The sequence below is a fragment of the Pinus tabuliformis genome, chromosome 6, assembly GCF_031772625.1.
Source record: "Pinus tabuliformis cultivar Carrire ecotype Pingquan chromosome 6, CPIR1, whole genome shotgun sequence".
Taxonomy (NCBI): domain Eukaryota; kingdom Viridiplantae; phylum Streptophyta; class Pinopsida; order Pinales; family Pinaceae; genus Pinus; species Pinus tabuliformis.
Genome location: NC_142292.1, coordinates 1,008,174,027 through 1,008,189,559, shown reverse-complemented (window position 1 = coordinate 1,008,189,559; position 15,533 = coordinate 1,008,174,027). Strand labels below are relative to the sequence as shown.

Sequence of the window (15,533 nt, the reverse complement as noted above, 5' to 3'; positions counted from 1 at the left end):
TGCAAGTAGTTGGATGTACTCTTGGTGTTATAGTGGGAGCTATGAGGATTGATCATGGGTCTCCCATAGATTAGCACTGGTAGTTACTGATTCACCACGTGGTTAAAAAAAAAATGTCTATAAAGGCATACATACTCTACCCCCTCTAGTTTTAAACCATGACCTTTTAAGAGGAAACACATGCTCTTAACCATTAAGCTCACTCAAAAAATCAAAATTATCATAACCAAACTTTACCCGTAATAATCCATATATTTCATTTCATTAATTTTAATTCCTCTATTTCACCTGTGTAAACATCACCCAATAACATAGTAAGTAAACGTAAAAAATAAAGTAACGTAAACGTAAAAAAAAAATAGTTAATTCTAATCAATACTGAGAGTATTGATATAAATTAATACCTTACATAAATAGATAATCTTTAAAATAATATCTCACTAGAAAAATATACTACCTACTTTAACCACAACAATAACGAAAAGCCTCACCATTCACCTGTTTTTTTTCATATTTTAATGTTCTTAAAACCCTCTTTTATCGATTGGGTAATCCGTTTAACCTTTCTCAGCGTACAGAGTTCGATACGATCACCAGGTCTTCATTGTGGCCGCATTGACTTTGATGTCTCTCAGGCCACCGTGTCTCAGTCTTGTGGTTTGTGTCACCGCCGTCTAGGGTTGTTCTGTTATTTGCAGGACAAAATTGAAGCGAATCGGAGCTCTCGGAGGCCAAAATTGAAAGATGCATTCGTTTGCGTACAGGGCAAATGCCCTGTTTACATTCGGAGTGACTATTTTGGCCATTATGTGTGTGATGGCCTCACTTTCTGACAATCTTAACACGCCCACGCCTCAGGCTCAGATTGAGGTAATTTCTTGTTTAATTTTTGGATTTTGAAGATCCCTTGATCCACATTTTTGATATTACGGAATATAAAGATGAAATTGTAACATGATCAATACTAAGTTGAACTTAGGCATGCTTTGCTAGAAGCAAAATGGGTCTGCTGGTTTGGTGAAGAGCTTCAGTATCATGTATGCAAGTTTTTGCTATATGTTAATCCCATATGTATAAAACAATAGTTGATAATCTTACCCATGTTTATAGATAGCCCAGTTGGAATAATCATGATTTTTGGAGCAAAAGTCTGCTTTATTAGGAAAGTTGGATATGGGTATGGGTTGATTCTTATAAAAAAAGAGACCTGTTTCTCATTTTTATTGTTTAGCATGCGATTAGAGTCAATTGACGAATAGATGTACTGTTGTAGAATTATGGTGATGAATTTGGAAGTTCTGCCAAAGGGAAGACGATTGAGACAATAAGCTGATTTTGTTTTACTTTATATACTTGAGGTCATTTCGAAGTGAATTATTGGTCAAATTGCGAGAATTGGATACTGTTTTGTTTGGTGCAGTAAAGGAGGCAGGTAGGTGAGGGCCAAAATATGTTTTTGGACACTAGGTTTTCGTAGGTTGTTAGTCTGTTGCCACTGGTGCCACAGATGGAAATCCCATAGAAAGGAGTTCTGCAATCAGGAGCCTGCAGACTGTGATTCTGCAGGTTCAGTTGTGTAGATGGTAGCAGTATTCAGGTTTATGCCAATTATGGTGTTTCAAGTTACGAAGGCGAGATGATTTGGTGCAACAAACCCATGTCCACGTAATTTCGATCACCTTTCAAGTGTTTTTGTTGCAGAATGTATGGACATATGGAAAATCAATGCCCGTTTGCATTTTGGGGGTGGGTGTTTGCGAATAACAAGGATTGGGAGACCATGATATTGTGAAATGTCCTGTATTGTTATTTGAGAGTAAAGATGTAAAATCACTTCAGGAAGCTTGAAGGATGGATGAAGCTCCAAGATATGTGCAAGTGGCAACTAGTGTTCATCTATAAGGTTAATGCATTTAGAAGTGGTAAGGATAAGGGTAAAGCTTTCTTCGTTGAGGATTTAATGGAAGGCTGTGCCTTGCAAAATATTGAATTGGTGTAAGTTGTAACAAGTTAAATTATACTAAAAAGTTGTTAGGGAGTTGTGGGAAGCAATGGAAAAGACTGAGTATGGATGTAGAGAAATTTGCTTTTCTTTTGACATCTTTGTATAAGTTGAATTCTTATATGCATGAACAAACAACCATGAGTAATCCTTTTGGAAATCAAAATCCAAAACACAGTTTCTGGTCCGTTTTAATAGAGTGCAAGGTGACAATGTGGTAGTGGATTTGGGAAGCCAATCAAACATCATTCATATTGAACTTTGGTAAGAACTTCGAATCAGCTTAGAGGAATGAAAGTCCAAAGGGCATTTTGAGAGATTACTTGTGGTTGTTTGTTGATGATACATGATTTAGTAGAGGACAATGTTAAGATGCTGTAGTGGATTTAGAAGCCAAAAAAGTATATATCCTATTGAATTTTGATACGAACTTCAAGCATCTTAATTGAAGCCTTCATTCTACTAGCTATAAATGGCAATTTAGATGAAGGAAATTCCAAAGTTCATTTTGAGAAATGTTTTGGTTTAGTGTAGATTGTATAGGGTTTATGTGGATTTTAAAGTAATGGATTTGGAAGATGCTCTATAGTCCACATGCATATATGGTATTGTTAGGTCAATTATGGATTGAAGATATGAGAGGTTCCATGAGTTTGGAAAGCAAGAGATTTAATTCAAGGAAGGATGGTGGAAGCTCTTAATTGCTATTGGTTAGAGATGTGGATGGGAGAAACAATGACTCGTTTTGTTTAGAGTGGTATTGCTACATGGGAGATTTGTTCTAGGTGGAAGGTATTGATGATTCAACATGTGGAGATGTTGCCACCTTAAGTGTTGGTGATGTGGAATCTGTGTGCTTGTAGATTAATTACATAATCACCCATGGGAGTGTGGTTGAGTGAGGTGGTCGAGCTTGTATTAATGTGGAGACTTGGGGTCAATACTCAAAACCCTTCGAGTGGGTGCAGATGACTATGTGCAAGTTTTGCATGACTTTGATGGCATAGATTTTCCTCTCATAGCATGGAAGCTTAGCCAAAGAGATTCTATAAGATATATTTAGAAAAAAACAAAAGATTGATTGCATAAGATATGGTGCAAATTTGCTTGATCTATGAGTGGGAAAATGAGCTTCGCGAATTGCACACATGTAAAGATTAATTTCAAAATATATGTTGCTAGTTTGTACAAGAGTAGAAAGAAGAGAAATGGTTGGTACCTGGTAGATGCGAACATGATATTTTACACTAGGGTTTAGATTTTCGAGGGAAACAAAAAAGGATATAAATGATAGAGTGTTTAATGGTTTTTTATTAAAGGCCTTTGATAAGTTGGAGGTTGGTAAGATGGCATGGGTAAATAGATGGGGTTGAATCATTGCCCTGAGATTTTGTGATATTTGTGTTGATATGGTCGTTGAATGTTTAATTGAGTGTTGGCTATAGAAATAGTTTGAAGTTCTCTATAAATTTGAGTGTAGGTCTATGGTTTAAGCCATATCATCTTAGGATTTTGATTACAATTTCATTTCATGTTAAGAGATGGATGAAAAGGATGGAGATGTCTTAGGATATGAGGAAAAAGAGAACGCTCTACTTTTGTTGGCTTGATAGTCCAAAACGACCTATAATGTGGAAACATGTGCATTGATTCTTCACATCCGAGAAAATGTTTTTGTAATGTTGAAGTAATGCATTAAATTGTCTTCCCAAGTGATTTATGTTCTCTCTCAAGAGATGGTTAGTTTGAGGTGGATCTCTCAAAGCACGGGGTGACGACAATAGGCGAGGATTTGAAGAAGGCAACCGGATTACCTTAATTGTTGAGCTCCCTCCTTGTTGTGATAGCTAACTAAAAGATTAAGAGATGGATGAAAAGGATGGAGATGTCTTAGGATATGAGGAAAAAGAGAACACTCTACTTTTGTTGGCTTAAGTAGTCCAAAACGACCTATAATGTGGAAACATATGCATTGATTCTTCACATCCAAGAAAATGTTTTTGTAATGCATTAAATTGTCTTCCCAAGTGATTTATGTTCTCTCTCAAGAGATGGTTAGTTTGAGGTGGATCTCTCAAAGCACGGGGTGACAACAATAGGTGAGGATTTGAGCTCTCTCCTTGTTGTGATAGCTAACTAAAAGATTTATTTTCTTTGATCTCTTACTTCTTTGTGTATGTTAAGGAAAAGGTTGATAAATTGACCATGATAGCTTGCACCTAAGTTATTGGTGCCATTGTATGCTATAGTTAATGGTTGGATGATGCTTATGGGTAACAATTTTTCAAAGCTTATCAAGGAAGAAGGAATGGTAAATGAGAGCATAATTTTGGAAGAATTTGAGCATTAAAGGGTTAGGTGATTGTAATGCCCCCTCCAAATAAATTTAATTAAGGCAACCACACAATTTTTGCAAATTTGGAGAACTAGGCAAAGAACCGGATTACAATTGAGTTTCATGTTAAGAGATGGATGAAAAGGATGGAGATGTCCCAGTGTGGGGGATGAGACTCCCCAGAAGGGGTGCGTCCGAGAGAACCCCCCTCAAAACTTCAGTATCTAGTATATAGTATATAGTAATATACTAGTATGTTTTGCTTTCAATTTAGATTCTAGAATGATGAATGATGAATTTAATTTTTAAATCAATGTAGATTGTAGAATGATGAATGATATGGATCAATGTATTTGAATATTTCATTATTGAATTCCATGGTATGGATGAATAATGAGTATGTCATATGAATGATGTATGTATCAAAATGAATGATTCAATGATGAGGATGGATCAATGTATGTCATTATTTAATTCAATTATGAATTTAAATTTTATGTGTGGATCAAATTTCAATTTTCAATGTATTGGTATCCATATTACTATTAGTCTATTTAATATTTATGCTTTCATTATTGAACAATGAATATGAACTTGAATTATATATATATATATATATATTAAAAATTCTATACCCCGACGCCCCCGCCGCACCCCCGAAATTTCCCTAAAATTTGAGGGTACTCCCCCACATCCCTCCTGTGCGTCTGCCTGCACCCGCATCTCCCTGCACCGGAGTCTTGGTGGAACATTGTATATTACTTAATAAACTAACTTCCTAGCGAGATACATATAAAGAACATTTAACTTTGAGACAAACCTCATAATGAGTAGCCATATTTGGCCAATAAAGATTATGATCCCATCACTTTGTTGTGCTCAACTTCCATTTCTTTGGCTTCTTTCCTTGTCTTCATTCCTCAAGTTGCAGGTAAGGAATTGAGTCTTTGTTTGAGAACCCCAACATACAAATGGGGGTTTGGAGGTCAATCTTTGGCTTTTGTTGAGGTTGGGGATTCTTCATTTTTTCTCGTGCTTTTGCTTCATTTCCTTCTTGCTGCACCTTCTCAACTACCTTTTTTTTAATGCACCTTATCTCCTTCACTGTATTTTGGACTTCAACATTTAAAACCTTAAATTGCTTAGTTGGGGCTTAAGATGAAGGCAAAGAGGGCTATTTACTCTTGGGTTGAGGAGATGGTTGTTGGTGTTTTCTCCTTGTGACTATTAACATTGACTATTCCAAGGGAGGAGTAACTCCTGTTTTGCGGTGTATGCTAGTGTGGCCATACTCCAAAGATATTGCACTTGAAGGGGTGTTGCTCTCAATCCAACTGTTGGATGTGACGTAGCCATCAAGAGTTAGCGATATTACTTCTAGAAACCCCTTTGAAATGTCCAACTTTATAAAAATTCTTGCAGAGGACTATTGACATGCTTTTGGCATTGCTTTCAAATTTTTGGCATGAATAATCAGCATGCTTTTGGCATTTCTTTTCTTCAGAAAATTTCCTATACTGTTACCAATGAGCTAAAAGGTTGGGTTCGTCCTTGAAGATCAATAGAAGATACATAAGTTAGACCCATATTGGAATTTTTCTGGGAATGCCCTCCTTAGAATTGAAATCAATTGTTCAAGCTTTCAGGGAAAGCCCTTTTAGTCTTAGAAACTATGCCACCCTTTCGAAATATAAAATTTTGATCTTCTTGAGCTAGAAGAGGAACATAATGTATCCTTGTCGGCAAAGGAAGAAATTGAGGGATCCTTTCATCAACGAGTGCTAATATTCTTTTAGCTAGAGTTCCCTTGTGACTTGGCTATTCGCTCGAGAACTTACTAATTGTCGCCTTTCCTGCAAAAAGAAGGGCCTTGCATCTAGGAGGTGAGTTACAAGTTTTTATTTCCAGTATTTTTGTAGGCTGCTTAACAAAGGTTGAACTTACATGCTTTTGGAGAGGTTTGTTCAATTCAACCTTTGTAATGAGTGATTGAAACCCCGCTACTTTTGCCAAAATCATGTCTAGATTTGGATGCTCTATGGTGAGGCCTCAATATCTATCAGATATCTTGCCAAGGTTAGCTAAGACTTGCATTGGAATTAAATAACCTACTTGCATGGGTGTGCTAGTGTAATGCCCCAAATCAGAAATTTTTGGAACAAACACTTCATATAAAACTATCATGCATTTATCGGAAGATTTCCATGTAAAACCAAAACCATAAATCTATAAATCGCGTAAAATCTCATTAAATATCACAACACGAGGAACAATGAGAAATGCGGCAACCAAAATCCAACTTTATTATATATAGATAGATGCTAATACAATAGTTGGGAATGACCCTCCGGTCTCCAAACTAAAACAGAAAAACAATCACTACACTTGTGGATTTTGAATGAATCCACCAAGGGGAGATGGGTGGTCGCCCAATCTCTATATCTCACCCGAGGGTTTTCGTCCTAGGGCTACCAATGGAATAGAGAACTGGGTCCTCAACCTCTCATACAAGAAACAATATCAAAACCAAGACATCTTCCAATGGTCTCCTCCTCCTCTTTTATAGATTTGATGAACTACTCTAGAACGTTCTATTTTATTATTATTTTAATCATGGAGCACTTTTCCCTCTTTTATTTCAATTACAATATTCTTTTTAATGTGGGAAAATGGTAAATTGGCCATCATGTCTCCCCATGTCACTAAAACTCCCATATAACCATCCCATCATGTAGATCTTCTCGTTCCGGTTCCAACGAGCTATTACACTAAGGTGTTTTGCCACGTATTCCTCCCGGAATGCCACCTTAAGCGTAATTAATTGAGTCAAGCCCACTAATAACTCAGTTTTCTGAAAGTTGTCGGAATGCGCCAGAACGAAAGGCAAATTGTGCAGATGATGGAATATACCAAGCGAATGTCGTTGGACCTCATAGAAACTCCTCAAAACTCCATCGGGACCCCTGATGACATAACTTGCTCCATGGACTTGGCCATCCCCTGCCCTGGAAATCCACCTTGGCTGTACTATGAAGAAGAATAAAAATGGGGACATGACAGTCCTCCCGCCCCAAGATTGCTTGCCCTCAAGCAATCCAAACCTGTGGACCAATCTGGTGGCCCAACGCAACTGAGACCCAATGCCTGGATCCCATACGAACCACTGGTCCACGTCACGCCTCCAAGCTATCAAAACATGATTGGATCCTCCAATACCTGGATCCCATGTCCATCTCTGACTCAACCTGCTACTAGTAGATCCACCTGGATCCCAATGCCACCAAGAAGGAGCATCAATGCTCCATGGCTCCTGCTGTGCTATAGCTCCGGTTGTCTCATCATGCTGATGTTGTGCTGAGATACTGATGAGTGGCTTGTCTACATCCTGCTGCCAACTGAAGCATGTAACCTCCCTCACCTCTAAGGGCTCCGACAATATAATGCCTCTGACAAAAAATGATACTCCATCAGTAGGGTACCAATTCATGATCTCTCGCCAATCCAATGCATGGATTCCTGTGCAAGGAATACATCTGCTATGCTGATATAGATCCATGCTCAACTCCTGATGCTCCATCTGGACAATCAAAACATGTCCAAGAAATCCTGCCTCTCTCCCTCTAATGGGAAAAAGTGGGCAAATTGTGCTGCAAGCCCTGTTTATGAACTCCTGGAGAGGGTTGCTGCCTGAATATGTTGCAACTTTGCTAGCTGCGCCATATTTGTTTGCACCTCATCAATGGGTAGACCTAAAGATGGATGCATCACCATCTCCAACAACTCCTGCCGCCTACTAGCCTCTTGCAAAACTACCCCGTCAACCTCCAACACCTCCCGAGGACAAATGTCTGCAAATACTACCTCCCTGGAGGTTGCCTACACATCTATTTGCTCAACTCCAATGACTGCCCCACGGGTGTCTGCTCATCCTCCACCATGGGCTCAACGTGAGCCAGTAGCTGACTATCCAAAAATGGGCCATCATGCATATTGTGTGCCTCATCCTCCTCAATTGACCCACGCTTCGTCATATGCTGCTCATGCTGACTCATCACTGGTGACACACTATCCTGAATGTCTCTCCTAGGACCTATGGACCGCTCATCATATGAATTTGGCTTGATGTCAATGACTCGCCATGACTCATGCTCTTCTATGTGCTTTCTATGCTGAATCATCAATTGCTCATCTGCTCCCTGATCTCTTTCCCACATGGGAACAATCAGTTGCTCCTCGTACTTCTCTACCACACATGGATGCATATCTGGGCTATTGTCATCAAATCCATATGACTGCGCGTGCTTCTCTAAGGTATGATTGTATGAACCCATGGACTCGTCGAACAAAGAATATCCCCCTGCTCTACCATTGTCATCTCCTTAGTGTCACTCAAGCATGAGTGGCCAGGTCCCCAAGGTCCTTTGTAGATGAAGCGAAGTCCGTTCCTCCTCATCTCATTCTTGCTACATGAGCCCCCAAACCTGAGCTACTCCTCCCTGGTCAACTGTCTCCTGAACAGCCCAATGTTCTGCTCAACCAACCTCTCAGCTAGACCATAAGCAACAGGTGAGACCAATTGCTCTCTCCTCCAAATAGACAACAATCGAGATTGCAACTCTCGACAGATGGCATCACGGCCTCTCATACATGAGGATTGCATGTGTGCTATGACTCTGTCAGGATGATGTTTCCTAATGCTGAAGAAGCAACAAAACATTTGCAAGAACAAACCATCACACTCTAGATCAAACATGACTTCATAAGTCCTAGTTACAACAATAACTTCTAAAATCTCAAGCCTCTTCCCAAATGTAGGACCCGCACTGTTGTCCAAGTCCTGAAAAGTCTCTACTATCAACCTGAAAACTCCCCTCATAACATCATCATTATAAGGAGGTATGGGTGAAGTCAACCTCACAATGTTACTGAGACATGATGCAATTGGAAGTTTGACCCCTTCACAAGGTTCCTCCAAGAACTTATGTTGAACGAGGGCAAGCATCGCTGGTTTTAGAGCCCAGATTAGTTTCTTCCCTTCTAATTGGCTCACTTTGGAAATGAGTGTATCTAGTTCATCAAGTTTGAATTTTTTTTCTCCATTTTGTTCTCATGTGTTTTAAATTTGTCCCAAGAGCAAATATCTTGTGTCATATTTCTTGCCCCTTCTGCACATCCTTTGGTTGTTCTCTCTGAAGAATGGCATAGAACCCCCTTGAGAACGGTCTGTTGTTTGTTATTGCTGGTTGATTAAGGGAGTTTAGGTAGGTTTGATCCATGTTTCAGCTGAAGAATGACAAGTACAATTTTTATGTGCACAAGGATAGTAATGACAAATGAGCAATGTTCCATATATATAGTTCAATAAACTTTTGGGTTCAACTGAGTTTTCCAATGGCACTTTTATCAATAATTTTGACATGTGCACTGCTGAAAGTACACTTCCACAATTCTAACTCAATAAACACAATGGTCACTGTGCATTCCACTTAAGTATTTAAAGTCCAAGTAGATTCTTATAATGCTCAGGAATTTATAAATGGCTGGTGTATGAAGATGTTGGAATGGAAACAAATACCCCAAAACACTTCCACGATTCTAACTCAATAAACACAATGGTCACTGTGCATTCCAATTAACTTTTAAGTATTTAAAGTCCAAGTAAATTCTTATAATGCTCAGGAATTTATAAATGGCTGGTGTATGAAGATGCTGGAATGGAAACAAATACCCCAGAACAACTCCCTTTGCTTCACTTATCACCTCAATATTGTTAAACCCAAAATGCATTCATACATATCAGCACTTAGTGAGCTATTACATGGTCATTATGATGAAAATACAATACACAGGAAATATGAGAAGAACCTGGAATAAGTAGCTGCCAGCTGTTGGTTCAATGATACGCTGTCCAAATTGGAGTTAACAGTCCAGACTTCCAGCACAGAAAAATACATTGCCATAGTTCTATTCGTCCCTCTAAAGCTTCAGAAAAAACTTGATTTTAAAGATAGCTGCCGATATAAACGTTGTTGTCATCCAACAACTTGATTTAGAGATATGATGCCCAAGAGTACGCAACCCATGTAGTCTTCCTGCCCAGTCAAACTTTTGTCTCGACCGTCTGATAATAAGGCTGGCTTAATGCTAAATTCTAGTGACGCACCTACGAAGAGGCGCAACTGGTACGCAATGTAGTTCTTGCAATTCATTAACTTGCTTGGTTAATGACTGCGACCCTCCGAATTCGAGCACCAGACTCTGCTTCATTAGATTGCCTTATGCTCAGGTCAACATTCCCATACTCCAGGTGAACAACGTATTATGTCAATTGACCCAAACCTCGTGATCGATGGATGTGAGTGCTAATATTTCACCGGTTTGGTTTGTGGCAAATGAAGTCAATCAATCTTGCTCCATGCGTACCTGTAACATGGCTCTAGCAGTCGTGATAACAACTGTAATGTGACTCTGTCTATCTTCAAAACACGGAATTGGAGCATGCGACGACCATCTACTATGATCCTGATTCAACACTCCATCGCTTAGAGATTCATTCGCCATTTCGATATTTCAATTTTCACCCCACCACATAATAAGGTCGGCAGTCTACCAGAAAATTGATTTTGATTGTCGATTCTGGTTGCCACGAATTGCTCCAGTGACGCGTCAAATGAATGCGTTCCTTGCAGTTTGGTTAAGCTTGAGGATGAAAATAAATTGATCTTCAGACAATAAACATCAAGCAATCAAATAGCCACGATTCAAAGATATATTCGACATTGGTGATTTGAGAAATACACCCCACAACCGCAGCTTCTGATAGACTTGGCTCACGACCTTTGATCTCAAACTTTTTGATGACAAGCTCAAGCTCGACACTTGGAATGAATACGACTGTCTGGAATTTTCTCAGCCGATGGGTATTTGATTAAAATTGGACTTTGTAGCGCTGGTGAAGGAAGTACTTGGTCCCTCGGCCTTGGAAAAAATCCCTTTCAACAATTTGGACGATTTTCACAAAATCAAAGAGTCGGCCCCTAATACGTGACTCCACTTAGATACTCATTTAGACAGATTGGGGCCTACTAGTTCCTCGATCCTTGATCGCAATGATCGCACACACTTGGGCGTCAATGGTTACATACAACAGGTGTGAATTTCACTTAATGCACCCAGAAGCTCCGACATTAATCGAGGATGCGAACTACTAATCGCTTGGATGAGGAGACAATCTACTCATCGCTAATCCTTTCGGACATCAACTCGATGACATGCCTGAAATTGCACTGAAATGCGACCCGAAACTATATCCTCGCCAAAAGACCTTCAAAGCATATAATGGACCCCCTTTCAGTGTTAAAATTGGCTTGACGGCACGGCGACACTTCATGTTTCGGTGCCTTTATAATTAAAATTTGACGGGCAACTTTGCAAAATGAAAATGGGTCCCTTTTAATCATTCGACAATTTAGCTTCTTATATGAAGCTCAATCTTCACCTTGCAAGAAATTTCTTCTGCAACAAAATAATGACTCCGGAAAAATGAAAGAAATCTTGAAGCCCTTGAACTTGGCCTTTCAAGGTAACCCAAAGCTGAGCCAAGAACAAGGCTCCGATACCACTGTAATGTCCCAAATCAGAAATTTTTGGAACAAACACTTCATATAAAACTATCATGCATTTACCAGAAGATTTCCATGTAAAATCGAAACCATAAATCTATAAATTGCATAAAATCTCATTAAAAATCACAACACGAGGAACAATGAGAAATGCAGCAACCAAAATCCAACTTTATTATATATAGATAGATGCCAATACAATAGTTGGGAATGACCCTCCGGTCTCCAAACTGAAACAGAAAAACAATCACTACACCTGTGGATTCTGAATGAATCCACCAAGGGGAGATGGGTGCTCGCCCAATCTCTATATCTCACTCGAGGGTTTTCGTCCTGGGGCTACCAATGGAGTAGAGAACTGGGTCCTCAACCTCTCATACAAGAAACAATATGAAAACCAAGATGTCTTCCAATGGTCTCCTCCTCCTATTTTATAGATTTGATGGACTCTTCTAGAACCTTCTATTTTATTATTATTTAATCATGGAGCACTTTTCCCTCTTTTATTTCAAATAAAATATTCTTTTTAATGTGGGAAAATGGTAAATTGTCCATCATGTCTCCTCAGGTCATTGAAATTCCCATCTAACCATCCCATCATGTAGATCTTCTCGTTCCAGTTCCAACGAGCAATTACACTAAGGTGTTCTGCCACGTATTCGTCTCGGAATGCCACCTTAAGCATAATTAATTGAGTCAAGTCCACTAATAACTTAGTTTTTTGAAAGTTGTCGGAATGCGCCGGAATGAAAGGCAAATTGTGCAGATGATGGAATATACCAAGCAAATGTCGTTGGACCTCATAGAAACTCTTCAAAACTCCATCGGGACCCCTGATGACATAACCTACTCCACGGACCTGGCCATCCCCTGCCTTGTAAATGCACCCTGGCTATACTATGAAGAAGAATAAAAATGGGGACATGATAGCTAGGATTCGAGGGATGAACATGGCCCTTGTGTGGGGGGGGGGGATAAAAACCTTTATCTACCAATAAAAACCTTCTTGACATAGATTTAAGACATTGATCAATTCTAAGATTTGGCAAGGATTTTAGAGGTGTTTTCCTTTCCATCCTATCACAGGCCTTATTGATATATTTTTTTAATTATTATTATATGAATTTATTAGTCTCCACCCTAGGAACAAAAGTGCATCTTTATTGTTGGGCTAAGTTGCATGGAAATAGATGTAGTTCTTGTTATAAATTTGCCCATTTTTTGTAAAGTTAGCATCTAGATATGGTGAAATGACACATAGAAGCATGTGTGCACATGTACATGCACTTATACCCATGAATGCATACATACACAAAAGTTTTTCTCCAAATTGTTCTCACAAATTCATAAACGCAGATTGATATGAAAAGCTTAGATTTCTACATTTTAGAGGGGGTGGAGGGGCTATTTTCTAGGCAAATGGTAAGGTTTTAGAGCCTTGTGGATCTAGGATGGATCTTCTTGTTTTAAAAAATGTGGAAATGTAGATTTTAGATACCTTGTAGGTAGGTTTAATAACATAGTCATTGGGAATGAAGTCTATAAAATTAGAGTTTACAATCCCCTATTTTTCGGATTTTCTAATTTCTCGACCATCCTAATAGATTCTTCTTTCCTAGGTCGACTTATGAAATCTTCCTGTAACTCCTTTGGTCTATTAACCTTTCTGATTTCATTTTGTGGATGGTCTCATGAATCTATTCTCCAGTACATCCACTAGTGTTCTGTTTTGGTCTTTTAGTGTGGTTTGGTAAAACATTGCCAGATGCCATTCAAAAACTCTTCCATGTAGACTAAGCTTTGGATGTGTTTAGCTAGTTGAAGAAATTGTAGGCATGTTGGATATGCTTTCTTTGGCCTCCAAACAGTCTCCTTGTCCAAATTTTGGATGGTGTTTGTAGTTTAATATCGGTAAGTCTACTTGGGCGAAGCTCAAGAGACCATGGTTCAAATCTCATTGAGTACATGACCTGCTATGGTGGCGGCTCGAGAGCAGATTCCCCCCTGGCGGCACGAGAGTCTCGCTTTGCTAAAATCATAGGATCTTAGCATATCGACTTGCAGGTAGTTGGATGTACTCTTGGTGTTATAGTGGCAGCTACGAGGATTGATCCTGGGTCTCCCATAGATCAGGACTGGCAGTTATCGATTCACCACGTGGTTAAAAAAAGAAGAATATCTGGGATCTGATTAAAATCGTTGGTGTTTCCATCTTGTAAAGGGACCATGTTATCCACGGATTACCTTGGTCTTTTCTAGATTCCTTGAGGTAAATGTCGTATGTCTTTGATAAGGATGTCTGCCTCATTTGCGCCATCCACCACAACATAACTTAGAATTAATTCATATTATCTCAATAATCCAAACCCTGCTTTCCCTTTTTTCATTTAAATATATTGAATATTCTCATTCCTTCAAGTTTTGCTTTAATGTAAATACTTGTACCATGTTTAAGAGTACCCTCTTTTCATGCATTTTTGATGTTATGCATATAATTGGAATGTTTCAATCAAGCTAGATTAACCGTAATGAGCAAGTCCTTTTGATTTTATTCTATCTTCATGGGTGGATTTTGGCTTAGTAAACAATGATATGAAATGTTACTTGACCTCTATGGAATCTTGCATGGTTTCCAAGATTAAGAAGCTTCATTATCTTTGGGTTTGCATTATCATTGCAATACCTATGGATGGGTTTGAGGAATCTCTCTTTAGTTCCAAATGTAAATTGGGTCCTCCTCCTCCAGAGAAGATTTTGCATTTCTGTTTCATCCTTGTAGGGCATTAGGTTCTAGGAGTTATGGTTATCTCATAGTTTTTGTTGTCAACCAAATCTTTTGTTTTGGCCTCTTGAAGAGCATTGAACTAGTTTTTGTTGATTTTAGACTCCAAGCTACCTTTATTTTGGTAGTTTCCTAGAAATTTTCATTATGGAGATTAGAATCTGTATATAGGGCATCCTGTGAAGGAGCTATATTTTAGTAGATTAATAATCGAGAGCTAGATTTTCATAATTAAGTTGCTAGGCCTAGGTTAAATCCACATTTAGCTCAAAGCCTCTTCTCTTGGTCAACCCCTTAGGTTTGCTAAAAGTTTCAATAGTTTTTCTTGTGAAGTTGAATACTTTCTCCTTACATTATTCTAGTGGTAGGTTGGGTTTGTTCCAAGACATTTCTAGTTTATTTAAATGTTTCCTCATTAGTGACATGTTGGTAGCTTAATCTAGATAGGGATACAAGTTGGGTTCTTCTTTACTAGTTAAGACACATCGAGAACTACAACATATTAAACAAACTTCCACTATTCAAAAAGTGTTGTTTGTGACACAAAATAATTACTTTGTCTTCCTTTTTGGTGAATAAACCTATAGAAAGCCTTTTGACTTGGCATATGATTTGGCGTTTGCATCATGCCTTTAATTCTTCATTTTCAATTTTGGCTGCCCACTTTAAGAGAGTTTTTAGTTCGTGCATGTTCATTAAAATTTGGAACTTTGCCCCAAAACACCTCAAGTTCAATGGGTGATTGTGGTATTTTTCTCTATTTTTTTCACAAAAAATGCCTCTGCTTAGTTG

The 15,533-nt window shown here is 38.7% G+C and overlaps 1 protein-coding gene across 1 annotated transcript in view; it reads left to right on the top strand.

The window, feature by feature from the left end:
• The first annotated feature begins 502 nt into the window (after positions 1–502).
• The window catches only part of LOC149262411 (signal peptidase complex subunit 3B-like), a 133,755-nt gene continuing 118,724 nt past the window's right edge, over positions 503–15,533 (top strand). The window contains exon 1 of the mRNA XM_089424429.1: positions 503–870. Within this exon, the coding sequence (XP_089280555.1) occupies positions 745–870 (126 nt within the window). The 5' untranslated portion in view covers positions 503–744. The remainder of the gene's footprint in view (positions 871–15,533) is intronic.